Source organism: Lissotriton vulgaris, chromosome 7, assembly GCF_964263255.1.
Source record: "Lissotriton vulgaris chromosome 7, aLisVul1.2, whole genome shotgun sequence".
Taxonomy (NCBI): Eukaryota; Metazoa; Chordata; class Amphibia; order Caudata; family Salamandridae; genus Lissotriton; species Lissotriton vulgaris.
In genome coordinates, this window is record NC_141695.1 from 118448765 (window position 1) to 118471616 (window position 22852).

General features: G+C 48.9%; 1 protein-coding gene across 1 annotated transcript in view; it reads left to right on the forward strand.

The window, feature by feature from the left end:
• Positions 1 to 954: 954 nt before the first annotated feature.
• Positions 955 to 22852, forward strand: part of LOC147700963 (phospholipase A2 inhibitor and Ly6/PLAUR domain-containing protein-like) — a 60237-nt gene continuing 38339 nt past the window's right edge. The window contains exon 1 of the mRNA XM_086929792.1: positions 955 to 1106. Within this exon, the coding sequence (XP_086785918.1) occupies positions 1055 to 1106 (52 nt within the window). The 5' untranslated portion in view covers positions 955 to 1054. The remainder of the gene's footprint in view (positions 1107 to 22852) is intronic.

Sequence of the window (22852 nt, forward strand, 5' to 3'; positions counted from 1 at the left end):
TCTCTGGAGGGGTGCATGTACGATACCCATGGAGGCGTGTAGGAGGGGTGGATGAACGGATGGATGTTGCTGTGCCAGTCTGTGGAGGGAATGAATGGGCGGTACCCGTGGAGGTCTGTAGAAGAGATGGATGAATGCACACTGTCATGTCAGTCTGTGGTGGTGATGAATGGACGGTGCCAGAGAGGTCTGTAGATGGGATGGATGCCACCCTCTGCCACGCGTTGGGGGCCTGTAGAAGGCATAGATGACGCCCTCTACTCATGCCAGTCTGTATCAGGTGGCGGTGGGGGTCTGTAGAAGGGAAGGATGATGCCCTCTACCCACGCCAGTCTGTATCAGGGGGCGGTGTCTGTAGGGGTCTGTATAAGGCATAGATGATGCCCTCTACCCTCTCCAATCTGTATCCGAGGTCGGTGGGGGTCTGTAGAATGGATGGATGCAGCCCTCTGCCCACGCCAGTCTGTGTCGGGGGCGTTGGGGGTCTGTAGAAGGCATGGATGACGCCATCTGCCCTCTCCAGTCTGTATCAGGGGGCGGTGGCGTCTGTAGAATGGATGGATGCCGCCCTCTGCCCACGCCAGTCTGTATCAGGGGGCGGTGGGGTATGTAGAATGGATGGATGCCGCCCTCTGCCCACGCCAGTCTGTATCAGGGGGCGGTGGGGGTCTGTATAAGGGATGTATGTAGCCCTCTACCCACGCCACTCTGTATCAGGGGTCGGTGGGGGTCTGTAGAATGGATGGATGCCGCCCTCTGCCCTCTCCAGTCTGTATCATGGGTCGGTGCCCGTGGGGGTCTGTAGAAGGACGGATGAATCTCGTTGGTGGATACCCACCCAGACGTCACCGCTATGGCTGAATACCGTCCACCCACACATACCAGGCTCTGAAGAGACCTCGCGGCCAGCCCCCCATCTTCCCTCTGATGCACGCGCTCCCCCCGCCCCCTCCCTCCTGCCTCCGCATAGGCACTGCACCCCGAGGCAGTGCAGCTGTGCAGCGCAGAGGACCAGACGAGCCGCATCCATCCCTCGACGTCTCTCCGGACCACCATGAAGCTTCTCCCGCCCGTCGCCTGCTTCCTGGCCGCGGTGATCTCTGGAGGTGAGACCCCCGCTTCGTCCCCAGCCTACCTCGGAGCTGTGTCCGGGCCCCTGCCCTGAACCTGTGTCTGGCCGTCCAACGGATCGGACCCCTACGCTACACCCGTCCTTGTCAGCTCGTTCCCCTAACACCCTATGGGTGAGGCACGCACGTGCCCGTCTGCCCACCCGTGTCCACACAATCACGACATGGGTGACATCCTCCTGCTGGGACCGGGCACCTTCCTTCGGACACTCGCACCCCCTGCTGCGACCACCCACTCCTCAACAATCTACGGGGCCACCACCACCCACGCTGGAAATCCCAGGGCGAGGCCACCCACCCAGGGAAATTCACGATACCCCCCCCCCCCCCCCCCCGCTGTGCGACCACCCACCCTGGATGGCCCACAGTGAGACCGCCCCTCGGTGCGACCAACCACCCTGGATGTCCCACAGTGAGACCCCCCTTCGGTGCGACCACCCACCCTGGATGTCCCACAGTGAGACCCCCCCTCGGTGCGACCACCCACCTTGAATGTCCCACAGTGAGACCACCCCTCGGTGCGACCAACCACCCTGGATGTCCCACAGTGAGACCACCCCTCGGTGCGACTGCCCACCCTGGATGGCCCACAGTGAGTCCACCCCTCGGTGCGACCGCCCACCCTGGATGGCCCACTGTGAGACCACCCCTCGGTGCGACCACCCACCTTGAATGTCCCACTGTGAGACCACCCCTCGGTGCGATCACCCGCCCTGGATGGCCCACAGTAAGAACCCCCCTCGGTGCGACTGCCCACCCTGGATGGTCCACAGTGTGACTACTCATTGTGTCTGGCCCAGAGTCAGACCCCCCCTCCCCCGCTGTGCGACCACCCACCCTGAATGTCCCACAGTGAGTCCACCCCTCGCTGCGACTGCCCACCTTGGATGGCCAACAGTGAGACCACCCCTCGGTGCGACTGCCCACCCTGGATGGCCCACAGTGAGACCACCCCTCGGTGCGACCACCCACCCTGTATGAACCACGGTGAGACCACCCTCGGTGCGAATGCCCACCCTGGATAGCAAGGAGTGAGACCACCCACCCAGGTCAATCCTCGACCACCCCACGGTGCGACTGACTACAATTGGACAACCCACAGTGAGATCACCAGGGAGAGAAGATGAGAGGTGGTACAAAGAGAAGATGGGGGGAGAAGAGAGGTGGTACAAGGAGGAGAGGGAGAGAAGAAGGGAGGTGGTACAAAGAGAAGATGGGGGGAGAAGAGAGGTGGTACAGAGAGGAGAGGGAGAGAAGAAGGGAGGTGGTACAAAGAGAAGATGGGGGGAGAAGAGAGGTGGTACAGAGAGGAGAGGGAGAGAAGAAGGGAGGTGGTACAAAGAGAAGATGGGGGGAGAAGAGAGGTGGTACAGAGAGGAGAGGGAGAGAAGATGAGAGGTGGTACAGAGAGACCACAGGGAGAAAAGATGAGGAGAGGGAGAAAAGAGAGGTGGGGAGGAGAGGCCACAGAGAGAAGAGACGAGGAGAGGGAGAGAAGAAGAGAGGGAGAGAAGGGAAGAGGAGAGGGAGAGAAGAGGAGAGGGAGAGAAGAAGAGAGGGAGAGAAGAGAGGAGGAGAGGGTGAAAAGAAGAGAGGTGGTGCGGAGAGGCCACAGAGAGGAGGTTAGGGAGGAGAGGGAGAGAAGACTAGAGGTGGCGCGGAGAGGCTACAGAGAGAAGAGAGGAGGAGAGAAAGAGAAGAGATGTGGAGGGGGAGACAAGAAGAAAGGTGGTGTGGAGAGGCCACAGAGAGGAGAGATTAGGAGAGGGAGAAAAGAGATGAGGATTGGGAGAAGGAGAGAACAGATGAGGAGAGGGAGAGAAGATGTGAGGAAAGGGAGAGAAGTAGAGAGGTGGTGAGGAGAGGCCACAGAGAGAAGAGATGAAGAGAGGGAGAGAATGAAATGAAATGAAATTGGGTTTTGTAAAGCGCGTTACTACCCGGAGGCCTCGTAGCGCTGTGGATGGGTAGGGTGAGGGAGTCTGTTCACTGACTCTCAACGGAAGAGAAATGTTTTCCGAAATTGTTGTAGGTTGGGCTTGCTGCGCAGTGTGGGAGGCAGGGAGTTCCAGACAGAGGTAGTGTTCCATGAGATGGAGCGCCCGCCCCACATAGCACGTTTAATTTTTTTTGTTGATGCCAGAAAAGCTGTGCTAGAGAAGAGGAGAGGAGAGTGAGAGGGAGAGAAGAGATGAGGAGGGAGAGAAGAGATGAGGAGAGGGAGAGAAGAGATGAGGAGAGGGAGAGAACAGATAAGGAGAGAAAGAGAAGATATGAGGAGAGAAGAGGAGAGGTGGCGAGGAGAGGCCGCAGAGAGGAGGTTAGGGAGGAGAGGGAGAGAACAAGAGAACAAGAGCGGTGGTACAGTGAGGCTACAGAGAGAAGAGAGGAGGAGAGAGAGAGAAAAGAAGAGAGGTGGTGCAGAGAGACCACAGGGAGAAGATAAGAGAGGGAGGGAAGGAGAAAGGTGGTGAGGAGAGGCCACAGAGTGAAGAGATGAGGAGGGGAGAGAAGAGATGAGGAGAGGAAGAGGAGAAGAGAGGTGGTGCAGAGAGAGGAGAGGGAGGGAAGAAGAGAGGAGGAGAGGGAGAAAAAAAAAGAAAGGTGGTGCAGAGAGGCCACAGAGAGAAGAGGTGAGGATAGGGAAAGAAGAAAAGAGGTGGTGCGGGGAGGCCACAGAGAAAAGAGAAGAGAGGAGGAGAGAGAAGAAAAGATGTGGGACAGAGAGGCCACATAGGGAAGAGAAGCTGGGAGAGGGATAGATGAAGAGAGGTGGTGCGGAGAGGCCACAGAGAGAAGAGATGAGGCGAGGGAGAAAAGAAGAGAGGTGGTGCAGAGAGGAGAGGGAGGAGATGGAGAGAAGAAGAGAAGTTGTGTGGAAAGGAGAGGGAGGAGATCGAGAGAAGAAGAGGGGTGGTGCAGAGAGCGTACAGAGCATACAAGAGAGAGAAGAATAGAGGTGGTACAAAGATGAGAGGGAGGAGATAGAGAGGAGAGAGGTGGGACAGAGAGGAGAGGGAGAAAAGAGAGGTGGCCAGGAGAGGCCACAGAGAGAAGAGATGAGGAGAGGGAGAGAAGAAGAGAGGAGGAGAGGGAGAGAAGAAGAGCGGTGGTACGGAGAGGCCACAGAGAGAAGAGAGGAGGAGAGGGAGAGAAGAAGAGAGGCGGTGAGTTGAGGCCACAGAGAGAAGAGATGAGGAGAGGGAGAGAAGAAGAGAGGAGGAGAGGGAGAGAAGAAGAGAGGTGGTGCGGAGAGGAGAGGGAGAGAAGAAGAGCGGTGGTACGGAGAGGCCACAGAGAGAAGAGAGGAGGAGAGGGAGAGAAGAAGAGAGGCGGTGAGTTGAGGCCACAGAGAGAAGAGAGGAAGAGAGGGAGAGAAGAAGAGAGTTGGGACAGATAGGCTACAGAGAGAAGTGATGAGGAGAGAGAGAGAAGAAGAGAGAAGGCCCGGAGAGGCCACAGAGAGAGGAGATGAGGAGAGAGAAGATCAGAGGTGGTGAGGAGAGGCCACATAGAGAAGAGAGGAGGAGAGGGAGAGAAGAAGAGAGGTGGTGCAGAGAGGAGAGGGCGGAGATAGAGAGAAGAAGAGAGGTGGTACACAGAGGCCACAGAGAGAAGAGGTGAGGATAGAGAGAGAAGAGAGGTGGGACAGAGAGTCCACAGAAAGAAGAGATGAGGCGAGAGAGAGAGAGAGCGAAGAAGAGAAGCGGTGAGTGAGGCCACAGAGGGAAGAGAGGAGAGGAGGAGAAGAGAGGTTGGACAGAGAGGCCACAGAGAGAAGAGAAGAGAGGAGGAGAGGGGTAGATGAAGAGAGGTTGTGCGGGGAGGCCACAGAGAGAAGAGATGAGAGAGAGAGAAGAAGAGAGGTGGTACAGAGAAGAGAGGGAGGGGTGAAGAGAGGTGGTACAGAGAGAAGAAATGAGGGGAGGGAGAGAAGATGAGAGGTGGTGCAGAGAGGACAGGGAGGAGACGGAGAGAAGAAGAGAGTTGGTACAGAGTGGCCAAAGAGAGAAGAGATTAGGAGAGGGATAGAAGAAGAGAGGTGGTACAGAGAGGAGAGGGAGGAGATGGAGAGAAGAAGAGAGGTGGAGTGGAGAGGCCACAGAGAGAAAAGATGAGGAGAGGGAGGGAAGAAGAGAGGAGGAGAGGGAGAGAAGAAAAGAGGTGGAACAGAGAGGAGAGAGGGGAGATGGAGACAAGAAGAGAGGTGGTGTGGAGAGGTCACAGAGAGAAGAGATGAGGAGAGGGAGAGAAGAAGAGAGGTGGTGTGGAGAGAAGAGGGAGGTGATGGAGAGAAGAAGAGGGGTGGAGTAGAGAGGGTACAGAGCGTACACCAGAGAGAAGAAGAGAGGTGGAACAAAGATGAGAGGCTGGAGATAGAGGGAAGAAGAGAGGTGGTGCAGAGAAGCCACAGAGAGAAGAGGTGAGGAGAGATAGAAAAGAGAGGTGGTGTGGAGAGGCCACAGAGAGAAGAGATGAGGTGAGGGAGAGAAGAAGACAGGTGGTGCAGAGAGGCCACAGAGAGAAGAGATAAGGAGAGGGAGAAAAGAGAGGTGGCGAGGAGAGCCCACAGAGAGGAAGTTAGATAGGAGATGGAGAGAAGAAGCGAGGTGGTGCAGAGAGGCCACAGAGAGAAGAGATGAGGAGAGGGAGAGAAGAGATGAGGAGAGGGAGAGAAGAAGAGAGGTGGCGAGGAGAGGCCACAGAGAGAAGAGATGAGGAGAGGGAGAGAAGAGAAGTGGTACAGAGAGGAGTGGGAGAATAGAACTGCGGAGGAGAGGGAGAAAAGAAGAGAGGTGGTGCGGAGAGGCCTCAGAGAGAAGAGATGAGGAGACGGAGGGAAGAGATGAGGAGACGGAGGGAAGAAGAGAGGTGGAGAGGGTGAAAAGAAGAGAGGTGGTGCGGAGAGACCACAGGGAGAAGAGAAGAGAGGGAGAGAAGAAGAGAGGTGGTGTGGAGAGGCCACAGGGAGAAGCGAAGAGAGGGAGAGAAGAAGAGAGGTGGTGCGGAGAGACCACAGGGAGAAGAGAAGAGAGGGAGAGAAGAAGAGAGGTGGTGCGGAGAGGCCACAGAGAGAAGAGACGAGGAAGGGGGGGAGAGGAGCGGTGGTACAGAGAGGAGAGGGAGAGAAGAAGAGAGGAGGGAAGGGAGAGAAGAAGAGAGGTGGTGCGGACAGACCACAGGGAGAAGAGAGGGGAGGGAGAGAAGAAGAGAGGTGGTGCATGGAGGCCACAGAGAGAAGAGATGAAGAGAGGGAGGGAAGTGATGAGGAGAGAGAGGGAAGAAGAGAGGTGGTGCGGAGAGACCACAGGAAGAAGAGAAGAGAGAGAGAGAGAGAAGAAGCGAGGTGGTGCGGAGAGGCCACAGGGAGAAGAGAAGAGAGGGAGAGAAGAAGAGAGGTGATGCAGTGATGCCACAGAGAGAAGAGAGGAGGGGATGGAGAGAAGAAGAGAAGTGGGACAGAGAGGAGAGGGAGAGAAGAAGAGGGGTGGTGCGGAGAGGCAACAGAGAGAAGAGTCAATGTCAAGTCAAAGTCAAACTATGCTTCATTCGATTTTAGCCAATAAATATCATAAAAGCAAACAGGTAAAATACAAATATGCACAATAATTCCAGTTAATTTCATAAAAAGAGAAGACAATACAAAAGCTGAGCATATTAAAACATTTAAGAACAGCTAATAATACGAGCAAATTCATTCGGAGAGAAGAGAGGGGGAGAGGGAGAGAAAAAGAGAGGTGGGACAGAGAGAGGAGAGGGAGAGAAGAGAGGTGGCGAGGAGAGGTCACATTGAGAAGAGATGCTGAGAGAGGGATTGAAGAAGAGAGGTGGTGCGGAGAGGCTACAGAGAGAAGAGATGAGGAGAGGGAGAGAAGAGAGGTTGCAAAGAGAGAAGAGATGAGGAAAGGGAGAAAAGAAGAGCTGTGGTACAGAGAGGAGAGGGAGGAAATGGAGAGAAGAGGAGGGGTGGTACAGAGAGGAGAGCAAATAAATGGAGAGAAGAAGATCGTTGGTACAGAGAGGCCACAGAGAGGAGGTTAGGGAGAGAAGTAGATAGGTGGTGCAGAGAGGCCACAGAGAAGAGATGAGGAGAGGGAGAGCAGAAGAGAGGCGGTACAGAGAGAAGAGAGGGAGGGGATGGAGACAAGAAGAGAGATGGTGCGGAGAGGCCCCAGAGAGAAGGTTAGGGAGGAGAGGGAGAGAAGAAGAGAGGTGGTGCGGAGAGGCCACAGAGAGAAGAGGTGAGGAGAGGGAGAGAAGAGGAGAGATGGTGGGGAGATGCTACAGAGCGTACATGGGAGAGAAGGGGCATGAGAGAGATCAGGGTGAATATAGGGAGACATTCCGTGGAGGGAAAGAAGGTCGATGAAGAGGGTGTGGGGGGAAGATGAGAGTATCGGGTGCTCTTTCTTAGCTCCTACCCTCTGACCTTTGAACCCTCCTGAGTGGGCTGTGTAGCAGAGTTTTTTTCACATATGTCCAATTCTGTGATGACATTATGTATGTCCATATGGCTGAGGACCTTTCTATTACATTGAACTACAGAGTAGTGAGTGCTCGCAGCCTCTGGCTGCAGTGCTGGTCCTGTGAGTATCTCTTTAGCATGTGAGCATGTTGTGTGCTTCCCTACTGATTCTCTGCTGCTTCCCTACTGCTTCCTGATTGATTCTCTGCTTCGTCCTTACTGCTTACCTGTGCTTACCTCGCTGCCTACCTACTGCTTCCCTGCTGCTTCTCTACGGATTCTCTGCTGCCTCCCTGTGCTTCCCTGGTGTTTGTCTGCTGCTTCCCTACTACTTCCCTGCTGCTTCCCTACTACTTCCCTGCTGCTTCCCTACTAATTATCTGCTGCTTCCCTACTGCCTCTCTGTGCATCCCTACTGCTTCCTTGCTGCTTCCCTACGGATTCTCTGCTGCTTCCCTACTCCTTCCCTACTGATTCTCAGCTGATTCCCTACTGCTCCCCTGTGCTTCCCTATGGATTCTCTGCTGCTTACCTGCTGATTCTCTGCTGCTTCCCTATGGATTCTCTGCTGCTTCCTTGTGCTTATCTGCTGATTCTCTGCAGCTTCCTTGCTGCTTCCCTGCTGCTTACCTGCTGCTTATCTGCTGCTTCCCTACTGATTCTCTGCTGCTTCCCTACTCCTTCCCTACTGATTCTCAGCTGATTCCCTACTGCTCCCCTGTGCTTCCCTATGGATTCTCTGCTGCTTCCCTATTGCTTCCCTGTGCTTCTCTACTTCTTCTCTGTGCTTCCATACTTCTCCCAGGTGCTTCCCTACTGTGTCTAAGCTTCTTCCCTACTGCTTCTCTGTACTTCCCTATTGATTCTCTGCTGCTTCCCTACTGCTTCACTACTGCTTCTCTGCTGCTTGCCTGTGCTTGCCTACTGCTTCCCTACTATCTACTGCTTCCCTGTCCTTCCCTACTGCTTCCCTGCTGATTATCTGCTGCTTTCCTACTTCTTCCCTGCGCTTCCCTACTGCTTTCCTGCTGTTTCCCTAATGCTTCCCTACTGCAGTACTACTGCTTATCTGATGCTTTCCTGTGCTTTCCTACTGCTTCCCTACTGATTATCTGCTGCTTCCCTGCTGATTCTCTGCTGATTCACTTCTGCTTCTCTATGCTTCCTTGTGCTTCCCTATTAATTCTCTGCTGCTTCCCTACTGTTTCTTTGCTGCTTCCCTTTTGCCTCCCTGTGCTTCCCTACTGCTTCCCTGTGCTTCCATACTGCTCCCAGGTGCTTCCGTACTGTGTCTAAGCTTCTTCCCTACTGCTTCTCAGTACTTCTCTATTGATTCTCTGCTGCTTCCCTACTGCTTACCTGTGCTTCCCTGCTGCTTACCTACTGCTTCACTACTGTTTCCCTTCAGCTTCCCTGCGCTTCCCTACTGCTTCTCTGCTGCTTCCCTGCACTTCCCTACTGCTTCTCTGCTGCTTCCCTGTGCTTCCCTACTGCTTCCCTACTGACTATCTACTGCTTCCCTGTACTTCTGAAGAACCGAGTTTTAGAACCCAGCGGCGCCAGTGGCACGCCCAATGTCTTCGGGTTCACCTGTATTAGAATACAGAGACACGGGATACTTCTCGTGACGTCAAAGATCAAATTTATTGGCTGCAACCAGGAACAGAAGTCTACGAAGCACGACACGGGTGGTTCGCTAGAGACTGCACAATTTTAGTATTGCGAGACATCCTCTTTTATGCCAAAAATCACATTCCTGACTAGCATCAATTATTTACGAACTGTCCAATCACAAAGTGACATTGCAAAAGGTATCGCATAACGACAAGCCCACTTTTCAGTTGTCCAGCCCACCATCAATTACAAGGGAAAACCCAACATTCTAGCTCGGACCGGCCGGACAAACCCATAATAAAAGGAGCTCAACCCAAACCATAAATAGGCCATAAAAGAAGGAACAGAAACAGATGAGAAGCAAGATAGAAGGGTGTGTGCGTGTACCATATACTCAGCAATGTCCTGCTCTTTGATCTCTATTTTGACCAGCTGCCGAACAAGGAACTGGCTCAACAAAGTTAGCTTCGGGCAATGGAGTCAGTTCGCTCAGGTCACACAGAAGTCAGCTAAAGGGCGTACGTGTCCCAAAGACTCGCTCGGCCGTAGTCATCGGCCTATGTGAGGGCAACCACAAAATGGCTGCCGTACACAAAATGGAACCCAAAGGTTCAGAACGAAATCCCTGAATACACAGTTTCCATCAATGGAACATGACGAAAACACTTGTACATATCGCACTCGTCATTTGTGGTTCGCTGATACCAAAATCGTCATGATACGACGACCTTTATAGAACGGGTTCAGAATCACGGAACCTCAGACCCTCCTTTTGCCCTTATATAGGCAATAAGCCCAAACTCATGTCAGTCTGAATCCAGGTCTATATTCATCAGATCATCAAGATGTTGCTGTAGCATCATCCTAGTACTTAGTAGCTCTCTCTGGACAGGTCTCCTCGCACATGAAGTAGCACAAAGGCCACATATAGCAGGAGCACACTGTACGCAAAGACAGAACAGGAAAAGGATAGCTAAAACCATCCCAATGATCATCAGAATCTTCCATCCCCAGGTGGATAACAATCCCCAAAACCATCCCATTAATGACCAATCTCCTTCGTCCACATGTACAGACTCGGAGATCTTATGTAGCTTGGAAATATCTTGGTACACTGTCGGAGCGTTGTCTGGAATGAAAACGCAGCAGCTCGATTGAATCAATTTACATACCCCTCCTCTATCTGCAAGTATGACATCTAACGCAACTCTGTTCTGAAGGGTCATAAGGCGATCCGACTGGAGCTCAGCAGTCAAGTTACTAAGGGCTCCAGCAGTTTCAACTATGGTGGACTTAACCACTCTCGTCAGTTGTCGGATATTCCTGCTGTTAGCCATAGGTCCCCAAAACGGCAGAAAACCCTTCAAGAAATCTCCTAATTCTTGTCCTGCAGTACCTTCCTTACTGAAGACACCTCTAACAACTCTCATCTTGTGGTAATCTGCCGCAACTGTATACGTAGGAGGCAACAGGAATGAGACAAAACATGTGCCCGAGAAATCAGGGGGCAACCATGTGTACGCTCTATCCTAACAGACAAAATAGGTACCCTTAGCTGCTAAAAACGATGGGGAAGTCTGGGACGCAAAAACATACGTCTCAGTGCAAACACTCTTCCCTAACCGAGCTCTCGGATTCTTGCCCTTACCTTGCAGACAAAAATAACCCTGATGGGGTACAATCCAAATCGGAGAGGAGCTTTTGCTCACTGGTTCTCACTCAGACTAACTCCATATCCAGTAACGTTCCATCCAATATATGCTAGTGTCTCATCTCTCGGGATAGTCTCATAGGAGCTCACTCCTCTAATCATGTCTACTATACCCTTGACTAGAGCACTATTCTTTGGATTGTCTTTCCCAGAAGGTAGGGGGTAGACTTCAAGAGCATAGATGAACATCGTTCTGTATGCCCACACAGAACCATTATAGCTGAATGGCAGGACCAGGTAAGGAATACCTTTATCAGTAGCATGAGGCATAAGACCACACACCCAACAATTAGTCGTGTTCACTACTAGCTGGTGTTGGTGCAGAAGCTGAACAAAAGAATTATTAACGAATTCCAATCTCCTAATGGATTCATGTTCAGGCAGAGGGTGAAAAGAATGCGAAGAAACAGTAGGAGAAGGCATAGGTTGTGTAGTGGGTACAAACGTCACTTGAAAAGAGAATATAATATATCCCATCAAAAACATCATTAGGCTAAGTGGCATAAAAAGACACAATATTAAAAAACATTTTCTACTCATAATTTTGCACATTTTGCTCTTAAAGCTCATTCTTTCAACAGGTCTCTCCATCTCGAAAAACTCCATCCTCTAACCGTGCTGTTCGCGGCAGTTGGTTCAATTCACTCAGTGTACCTCTGAATGTCCTAGGGAACGCCCTAGCACAAACCAGAACCGTCGACCTTGTGTCTACACGGCAGTACGCTCTAAGTCTTTATACCGCGACCCTACAGCTGAACCCGGATGGCGGTTCGAAAAACAAAAATCGGTCAAAACAGTTTCTCAGAGGAGAGAGCTTAACTTCAAAAATAGCAAAGAAAAGATTATTATTTTATTAGTCCCACGACTCTTGGTCGCAAATTATAACGGCCTTTACTAGGCAATGTCTGATCACGAAACAAAAGTTCAGGTTCAGTGGTGTCCAGTCGAACTGACGGTGGCACAGCTTCTTGCAGAAGATCGTCGCTTTCACGCTCAGAGTTTGTCCCAATTAAACGTGCATCGCTAAAAGGCAGAAAACGAGGCACGGTATCAGTTTCTGAATCAGGAATACCCTCCTGGACCCACCGGTCGTACGGCAGAGGCAAAGGAACCCTCTTACAATGTACGCCGTGGATTCAGTTCTTTTTCCCGTGCACTCGTACTGCAGATCGCGTAGACAATAGCACCAAGTAAGGTCCGGTCCAGTGGGGCTGATCGTTCTTTGTTGGCGGAAAATTCTTGACCAGCACCGAGGAACCAGGATCGATGGCTTGTCCTGAATCTTCAGAAGCCTGAGGCAATGTATCATGAACCTGTTGGTGTAAGACACGCAATTTAGCCGTCAATTCGTACAGATAGTCAAGCAATATAGGGTGTTCTATTTCACTGAATTTAGTCGGCCTCGGCACTCCCCATATATTTGCCGGGCGACCAAAGACAATTTCATATGGACTAAGTCCCACTCAAGAATGTACAGTCATCCTAGTTGACAAAAGTGCTAATGGCAAAGCATCGGGCCATTGTAGACCAGAGCTCGCCTGTATCTTGGCCAACTTCAACTTAAGGGTGCCATTATAGCATTCTACCAGACCTGCAGATTGGGGGTGATTTGATGCATGGAACTTCTGTCGGATACCTAAACCATCACACACTCTCTTCATCACTTGACCCACAAATACACTCCCATTGTCACTCCAGACCATTCTCTGCAAACCAAACCTAGGGAAAAATTCCTTAACAAGGGCTTTAGCTGTGGACAAAACAGTATTATCTTTCAGGGGATATGTTTCTACCCATCTAGAAAAGGCACAAACAACCACGAGTACGTATTTCAAGTTGTTGCACCTCTCCATGTGGATGAAATCTAATTGCAAAGCCTCAAACAGATACGTCGGAGGCGCAAAATGACCAGCTGGAGTTGGAGTTCCCTTACCAGGATTGTACATCAGACAAACCATACAATTCTTAACCAAATTCTCTGCACACTTAGGAATTCCAGCATTTTGCCACACTGGAGCCAACAACTTACAAATCCCTTTCACACTGATATGAGCCATTGCATGCGCCATCGTAACCACTGCAAGCACGTACGCATCAGGTAACAACCATCGCTGATGCTCTGACAACTCAACCCAACAACCATTCAAATCCAATTTACCCTTACTCTCTCTCCATTTGCTCAACTCTTTCTCTGTAGCTTCAGCTTGAATTGACTTCACACTCTCTATTGTTTCTTCACACATACTTCTATCCGGAACCCATCTCGCCGGACCCGCAACATACATTCGACTCATCACATCTCTCGCCGTTTCTTTCGCAACTTCATCCGCAAACGCATTACTACGACCAACATCATCAGTAACCTTGTTATGTGCACTGCATTTCACGATCGCAACTTGCAACGGCAAAGTAAGGGACTCAAGAAGTTCATTCACCAACTGACCATGCTGAATCTTAGTTCCATGAGACGTGAGGAACCCACGTTCCTTCCACAAGCGACCAAAACTATGGGCCACACCAAACGCATACTGACTGTCGGTATATACAGTCACTCGTTTCCCTTTCGACAACACACACATTCTTGTCAATGCAATCAACTCTGCTGCTTTAGCTGAATTATGTGGGATACGTGCAGCTTCAACAATCGTATACAAAGTCGTAACAGCATATGCCGCAGTCGTATCACCATTCGGAAGCTTGAAGCACGAACCATCTACCCATAAGGTACCATCACACTTTGCAAGAGGAGTGCCCCAAAGGTCTATTCTACCTTTCGTTTCCTCCTCTGTCCTAAGAAAGCAATCATGCTGTTCAGAAACGTCTGTCTCTACTGAAATCGGCAACAATGTAGCTAGATTCAACGAATTGCATCTCTTTATGTGCACATGACTCGCTAAGAGTGTCAACTCGTAACCTGACAATCAAGCACTAGTTAAGTGCTGTGTCTTGGTCCTGTTCAACAAGGTATCCACTGCATGTGGAACCATCACAACCAACGTATTATCCCTCAGCAAACCAGCAGACTGTCGAATAGAGACAGCCGCTGCTGCTGTAGCTCTCAAACAACTCGGCAATGCTCTAGCTACCCGATCCAAAGTCGGCGAGAAATACGCACATGGACGTTGCTTATCACCAAACTGCTGTGTCAAAACTGACAATGTACATCCCTCTCTCTCGTGGACATAGAGTGTAAAAGGCTTACTGTAGTCAGGAGTACTCAACACAGGAGCCGAACACAACGCATCACGTAATTCTGAAAAACTCTTCTGACATTCGTCAGTCCAAGGAATAGGATTCGGAGTATCCTTAACATTAAGAGCTAACAAAGGTTTCGCAAGAAGCGAAAAATTTGGAATCCACTGTCTGCAATATGACGTAATACCCAGGAAAGCACGCACTTCTCTCTGTGTGGTTGGCACACTCACTTTCGCAATCGCTTGAATTCGTTCTGGGGTCAATCTTCTTCCCTCCTTCGATAAGAGATGACCTAAGTAGGTCACTTCTTGTCAACAATACTGCAACTTCGAAAGAGACACTTTATGATGGAAGTCAGACAAATGACGCAACAACGACAACGTAGCCTCTTTACAAAACTCCTCATTATCAGCAGCAACTAACAAATCATCGACATGCTGAATAAGGGCAGCACAATCAGGTAAGACAATCGTATCCAGCTGTGTTTTCAAAGCTTGACTATAGATGGATGGACTCTCACAATAGCCTTGAGGAGCGTGCTTGGACCGGAAACTTCGGCCTCCTAAAGAGAAGCCAAAAATATCTCTACTCTCCTCGGCAATCGGGATGCTGAAGAGAAAGCATTCTTCAAATCAATCACCGAAAACCATGTAGCAGAAGCTGGAATCCTAGTCAGTAAAGCAGTGATGTCTGGCACAACTGGAAATTGCGGAACTACAATCTTATTCACCTCGCGAAGATCGATCACAAACCTATATACAGGCTGTTGCGAAGAATCAGTACGTTTCAGAACAGGCAAAACCGGACTATTGCACACATTACCTCTCGTTTCTTCAATCACACCTTTCTCAATCAGATCATAGATGATCGCTAAAAGCGCTCTTTCACCATCACTAGAAATCCGATATTGGGGAATACCTGGCAATCTAGCATTAACTTTCAGCGTCACAACATATGGCGGAATCTCCAATAGACCCACATCATTAGGACCAGTAGCCCAAAGAGAATCAGGGAGAGAAGACAATTCTGTCGGAAGTCGATCTTTAGATAAATACATCGGAGAGATCACTCTCTTACCCAATGTAAGCTGTACTCCTGAAGGAGATCAATGTAGCGTCGCATACAATCTTTTCAACAAATCCAATCCCAACAAATTCTCACCACAACCTGTCGTCAGAATGAGGGATGCTTCAAATTCACAAGGTCCAACAGAAAGAGACAAAGGACTAGAAATCGGATTACTAACTGGGGCGCCAGAAAAACCTACCGAAACATTCGTCAAGCCAGACAAAGGTGCGCCAGGGAGTTTAGAGTGCATAATAGAACTCTTCGCAGCACCAGTATCCAACAGAAAAAGCTCTGACACACCTGATGTAATCACTTCAACATAAGGTCCGCTCTGATCTACTGGAACTGAAACAACTCCCTCTCTTTGTCTATGGCTGTCCTAGCAATCATTACTGTCCATATTCTCACCTTTGACATAGTAGTCGTCAGCCTAGTACTGAGTCGTCCTACTAGACGCACCATTCTGCTGATCAAAACTATTCATTGAATTCTGTGGAGGCAAGGAACGCGTGTTCTGAGGGAACACACCACGTCCCCTTGCTGAACACCTCGACCTCTCACACCAGAAGCACCATTCGTGCGCTGTAACAGAACCGGACAACTATTCTTGAAATGACCCTCTTCTTTACAATACGCACACTGATTAGGGCCTACAGGAAAACGCTGTTGAGAAGACTCGAACCTTTGCGAGTTTCTCTGATACTGCTGAGGTTGCTGATAATCGCGCTGATTTTTCCGAGGCGGATACGCTTGCTGCAAAAGAACCTTCGTCTTCAACTCTTTAGTCTTCTTGTCGGCTCTATCTTTCTCATCCTTATCCCTATTCTCATAGTACTGTGCAGTAGCCAATATCTGCGCTGACGAAGAAACAGCCCAAGAACTCTCTGAATCCTTCAACTTAGTACACAACTCAGGAAGCAAGTTATGCACAAACTTATCAACAAACAACCGTTGACCACCTTCCGTACTCATGTCCTGACCACTATGGTTGATAAACGTCTCTTCAAACCTAGTGAAGAAATCAGACACACTTTCGTCTTTCTTCTGCTTACATGCAGACAATTTGTCCCAGTTTACTCGCATAGCAGGCATCAAAGTCTTCATGTACGTAATAATCCTACCAGGGAGTTCTGCAACTAAGGGCTCACGTTTAGCACCACCAACTTGTCGACCATCCGCGGCACCAATATTATTCCATGTATCACCTAACTCTTGTGCATGATCCGTATGACGAATCAATCCCCATAAAGGCTGTGGAACCACATTTCCAAACAATATGTCTATATCAGCTAGATTCATAACACATGAGTCTGCAGTCTGTGATAATTTCTTATAGTACCCTGCAGGATTTTTACGAGGATCAGGCAAAGTCTGCTTAAGGGCCAAAACTTCAGCTCGCTTCCATGGAACATGTACCCAAACATGATGAAAATGAGCCGGTGCAGCTATAATACCAGCCTGAGCATTGGCCTCTTTCCACACTTAAGGAACCTCTCTCATTGGACATTGTCGCACTTTTCTCCTAACAGAAGGATCAGGCTCAAACAACGACTGAGAAGGAGACTCGCTCCTAAACGACAACAATGTCGCAACTGCTCTTTCAACGTCGAGACCCACTGTAGTTCCCTTCGCAAACTCGGACTGTACATGGAACAACTCAGATGGAGTCTGTCCCAAATCACCATCTTCCCATTCTTCACGAAGGAAAGTACATATCTTATCAAAAACATACCTCTGCTTTGGTGCTTCCCATTGACGGAAGACATCCATAACAGACTCTAAACTATATCTCAAAGAATTAGTAACCCATTTACGCGCTAAATTATCCAATACTTCCCACTCTTCAGGACCAGGCATTTGGCTACGCAATTGTTTACGAACTGAAACAGGGGTCATACTCAATAACCCAAAGAAAGGAGACAGAAGACCAGTAACAGTATCAGTCATTCTCTGTCGAACAGAAGGAGAAGTTGACAAAAGGACAGGAAACAAAGCAGACTGAGAGGAAACCAACGTAGGAGCAGTAGCAGAAGAAGTAGCAAGTACAGGAGACAAAGTCGTAGGAATTGGAGACGGAGCAGGTAGCAAAGTCGGCGGCCCTTGAGAAGGCTGCACCAAAGGAATAGGAGCCAACTGAAGAGGAGCTGGCGGCTGTACAATAACAGGAGGCAAAACAACCGGAGGTTGCGCAACTAAAGGTTGCGGAGGTGCTGTAGCACTCTGCACATAACCGGGTGGCGAACTCAACAAATGGGACATCAAAGGATCTTTTTCAAGGTCCTTTGTTGCACCTTGCTGATGAGGTGGCAAAGCTGGATAACATTTATCAATCGCCATTTTACGTTGCCTGTGCAACTGCTCACTCGCTTGTTCTTCTTTGTTATCTTTAAACTCTATAGCAGCCTGCATTATCGAGATACCCTTCTCTCTTTTATTTCTCTTCGCTAGTTTAATTTCTTTCTGTTTGGCTTCCTTTCGCCAAAGGCAGTAAGAGTCCAACATCGCCGGCCGGGCTTTCTTCTTAAAGAGTTTAACTTCTAGATTATCTAAAATCTCCGTGTCATAACTACCATATTGGGACCACTTTAGGACACCATCCTTTCTAGTGTAGCGAACCCACACTTCCTTATACGTGATGGGGCCCACGCCATGTTTTACATAGAGCTCATAAGTCGGAGTTCCAATTGGAGGTACCGGGCACGAATCCTCCAATCGGGAATCCCTATTACAACCACAACAAAATATCTTTCCAAGTCTGCTAAGACCAGGCATCTTCGCTCACTAGTCTTGCTTCAAACTTCAAGGGAATATCGAATACGATAGTCTTGCGAATACACGAGTCCCTCTGCTTTGGAGCTTGCAAGTCCCAAATCAAAGATCCCAAGGGATACCCAAAAACTAAGGACTGGGAGACGCCCCACTCATACTGAACTGATAACGTCGCCAGAAGACCCGTCTATCGTCTCGCTTTACAAATCATCAAAGGGGGTCCAGGACAGGACGACAGTCAGGGCAGGCGTTCTTCGAAGCTGTCGGAAAGCGGGGAACCTCGCAGCAAAGACTTTCGGACCACGACGACATACAGGGGTCGATGAAGTGGTAGGCCTTCCTCCAGAATTTTCACACGAAGCTCCTCACGATCTTCAGGCTTGGACCGGTACCGCTGAAGTCGCCCCACGTTGGGCGCCAACTGAAGAACCGGGTTTTAGAACCCAGCGGCGCCAGGGGCACGCCCAATGTCTTCGGGTTCACCTGTCTTAGAATACAGAGACACGGGATACTTTTCGGTGACGTCAAAGATCAAATTTATTGGCTGCAACCAGGAACAGAAGTCTATGAAGCACGACACGGGTAGTTCGCTAGAGACTTCACAATTTTAGTATTGCGAGACATCGTCTTTTATGCCACAAATCACATTCCTGACTAGCATCAATTATTTACGAACTGTCCAATCACAAAGTGACATTGCAAAAGGTATCGCATAACGACAAGCCCACTTTTCAGCTGTCCAGCCCACCATCAATTACAAGGGAAAACCCAACATTCTTGCTTGGACAGGCCGGACAAACCCATAATAAAAGGACCTCAACCCAAACCATAAATAGGCCATAAAAGAAGGAACAGAAACAGATGAGAAGCAAGATAGAAGGGTGTGTGCGTGTACCATAAACTCAGCAATGTCCTGCTCTTTGATCTCTATCTTGACCAGCTGCCGAACAAGGAACTGGCTCAACAAGGTTAGCTTCGGGCAATGGAGTCAGTTCGCTCAGGTCACACAGAAGTCAGCTAAAGGCGTACGTGTCCCAAAGACTCGCTCGGCCGTAGTCATCGGCCTATGTGAGGGCAACCACAAAATGGCTGCCGTACACAAAATAGAACCCAAAGGTTCAGAACAAAATCCCTGAATGCACAGTGTATCCATCTATCGAACATGACGAAAACACTTGTACATACCGCACTCGTCATTTGTGGTTCGCTGATACCAAAATCGTCACAATACGACAACCTTTATAGAACGGGTTCAGAATCACGGAACCTCACTTCCCTACTGCTTCCCTACTGACTATCTACTGCTTCCCTGTACTTCCCTACTGCGTCTCTACTGATTATCTGCTGCTTCCCTGTACTTCCCTACTGCTTCTCTACTGATTATCTGCTGTTTCCCTACTGCTTCCCTACTGCTTTCCTACTATTTCCCTACTGCTTCCCTACTGCTTTCCTACTATTTCCCTAATGCTTCCCTGTGCTTCCTACTGCAGTACTACTGCTTATCTGATGCTTTCCTGTGCTTTCTTACTGCTTCCCTACTGATTATCTGCTGCTTCCCTGTACTACTTGCCTACTGCTTCCCTACTGATTATCTGCTGCTTCTCTACTGCTTCCCTGCACTTCCCTACTGCTTGCCTACTGCTTCCCTACTGTTTCCCTAATGCTTCCCTGTGCTTCCCTACTGAAGTACTACAGCTTATCTGATGCTTTCCTGTGCTTCCCTGTGCTTTCCTACTGCTTCCCTACTATTTGTCTGCTTCTTCACTGCGCTTCTCTATTGCTTCCCTACTGCAGTACTACTGCTTCTCTGCTGCTTTCCTGTGCTCCCCCCTGCTTTCCTACGGCTTCCCTATTGAGTATCTGCTGCTTCCCTGTGCTTCCCTACTGCTTTCCTACTGATTTCATTACAAGACCGGAGACTACCCTTATGCAATAGCCTTTATTGCAGCCCCCACATGTAGCCCTTTAAAGATCATCAAAATACATCACAAAGCATTAGAATGTTAAGATAATGTATGGATATATTTAGACATATATCTCCAGTGCACGCAGTCGCCATTCTCTTTTATTAGCTGCTCCTATACAGATAAGCTTATGCTTGCTTATATCTCATCTATGATTGTTTATAACTTTTGGCGAGCCGCGGTCCGTGCAGGTAACAGCGGTGGGGCCGTCTAAGGGGGGATTTCGAGGGACGATGCAGAGGCAAAATTCATTATTTAGTACACACTGCCCCACCGCTGTCACCTGCACGAGCCGCGGCTGCTGCTGGTAGTTTTATTACTGTATTGTTTTGGTGCCTGTCATAATGGGCGTGAGATTAGCCTTTCCAATTTTTGGATGCGCCCAGTAAGTAATTTAAGTCTGAATGTGACATTTTATATGTTAGTTCATTTTAGTACCTGTTATCTCCTTGGCAGAGGCAGTGCTTTACACATCTGATGGTGTATTTATCGGCTCGGCTTGTTTCACCTAAAGCCATGGGGCCAACTCATTCCTGACTCTGTGCACGAGCCGTTGGGGCGCCGCTCCCATCTTCGGGGAGCGTGGTATTGGTGCGGTGTATGGACACCGGCTCTGCTTTTGCTGCCTTACTGAGTGCAATCGCGGGAGTGGGCCGCTGGTACCCCGGGGCGGTTTTCCCTTTTAATTTGGGAAACGCCAGATGGCGAGATCACCGGCTTTGCGATCACGCTTGCCAGAAAGAGAGAGGACTAGGCATCCGCCATGTTTGCTTTTGCAGGTTGTTTGGTAACATGCCTGTAAAGAAAGCACAACACCTTAGCAGCGAGGGTGTCATTTTTTACCTTCATCCAAATGCAAAGGGTTTAGGGCCATATGTATCAACAAACCCTTTTGCGATTCCTAAATAGCGATTTTTAAGGAATCGCTATTTAGGAATCGCAAAATGGTATGTATGAAGAAATTCGCTTTTTTTTAGCGATTCCTTAATCTTCCTTATTTGCAATTAAGGAATCATTTCCAATGCATTCCTATGGGCCAGGAGGCCAATAGGAATGATTGCGAAATAATTCTCAAATTGCGAATTCGCAATTTGTTAATCTCAATCTGAGAATTATTTCAAGGGTGCAGGGGTGTCGCAAAGACACCCTGCTGCACCCCTGAAATGTACATGAGTGTGCATATGGCGCACATACATGCCCTATGGGCATGTGTGTTCATCACATGCCACCTTCAAAAATGCCAAATTGTGGATTTTTAGAAGAAATCGCAAGTTACCATCAACTACAAGTTGGTGGTAATTTGCGACTTCTTAACCATAATTCGCAGCCCGAAAATGCTACATACATAGCATTTAAGGAATCGCAAAGTTGCGATTCCTTAAATGCTATGGCAAAATAAGGAATCGCAAATCTTTGCTATTCCTTATTTTGCGAATATTTCATACATACCAAAACATGCAAAAAGGCCTTTTGCGATTCGCAAAGGCCAAAATTCTGCGAATTTCGGCCTCTGCGATTCGCAAAAGGCTTGATACATATGGCCCTAAATCACCTTTTACTCTTTGTCGAGAATACAGCAGCACTTGGGCTCCCCCTGCGGCCTCATTAAAGGTAGATTTATCAGCTTTGGAGAAAATCTGACTGAATAGGGGCTTGTAGAGTATTACATATTACTCTTCCATTTAGAAGATTATAATGGATATGATTAGCCGCCCCCATGTTCAGCCAGCGGTTGACTTTGTCGGGGACTCTATTAAGAAATTCTTGTAAGAGGAGCTGAGATCCTCTGTTGAAGAAGCAGTGGACTTCACACTTGCTAAAAAGAAGAGGGACACTTCTTTGGCGAGAATTAATTTTTCCTTGTCAGAGAAGGACATACTTTCTACCTCTAATACCTGCATAAGGGGTAAAGTTTCCCAGAAGAAGAAACATCTTGCGAAAGCTGAGACTAATGCCTATAGTAGACATGGTCTAAGCGTTACATTATATGATGGTGCTCGCAGCAACGCTAGAGGAAAAGACCACCTTGACGGGGCATTGGGAAAGGCTGTCCATTGCGGCATGATGAGAAAGAGGGACCTAGATGGCACAAAAGAGTTGTGTGATGGGCAGAGTTCTTTGGCGGAGGAGGAAGCTATTGAGTATGAGGATATTGGGCCCGATTCACAGAACTAACTTAAGACAAAATCCTAAACTTCCTACCATTTTAGTATTCACAGAAGGCACTTACTCATTTCGGTATTCACAGAAGTTAGGAGTCCTAACTTTAAGACTCCTAAATGCCTTCTGTGAATACCAAAAGTCCTAAAATTTGCATTTTTCTCAGTTTAGTAGTAGTAAAGTTAGGAGTACTAACTTTAGGACTCCGTGAACATAAATGTTGGCCTGGTCATGGAAAGGAGAAAAGATGTGCTGTTGACAATGAACCCCAAAAGAACCAACTTGTCCAACAGAGGGGACATCGGACACCCAACGGTGCTTCTCTTTGGGGAGAGCTTTGTTTAATCCCTTGGGAAGCATGTCTCTATGTTGACGTCCGTTAGGAAGGCTTAAATTAACATGAGGAGCATGTTTGGGTCAAGAGATGTTTTTAGAAGGGCTGACAGCTCTGGATACCCTAGGTCCCAATACTTCCCTCTGGAGCCCAGAAACTTTGGGGATTATGGTAGTAACTACTGATCCACATCAAGTTTCTTCCCTCAGAGCGTAATAAATTCAAATTTTTATGGAGGAAGATCAAGAACTCAAGGTGCAGGATCGCAAGGTGAGCTTAAACTTCACAATTGGTTCTTCCCATTTAAAAGTAGGGAGAAGATTGAAATTCTTCTTTACCTGCAATTGGGAGAAATCAACTGGAGATGGTTTGGTCCTAGAGACCAGAGTTGGTTGCAGGATAGAGTTCTGGGGAACAACTGTTCAAGATAAACAGCCAAGG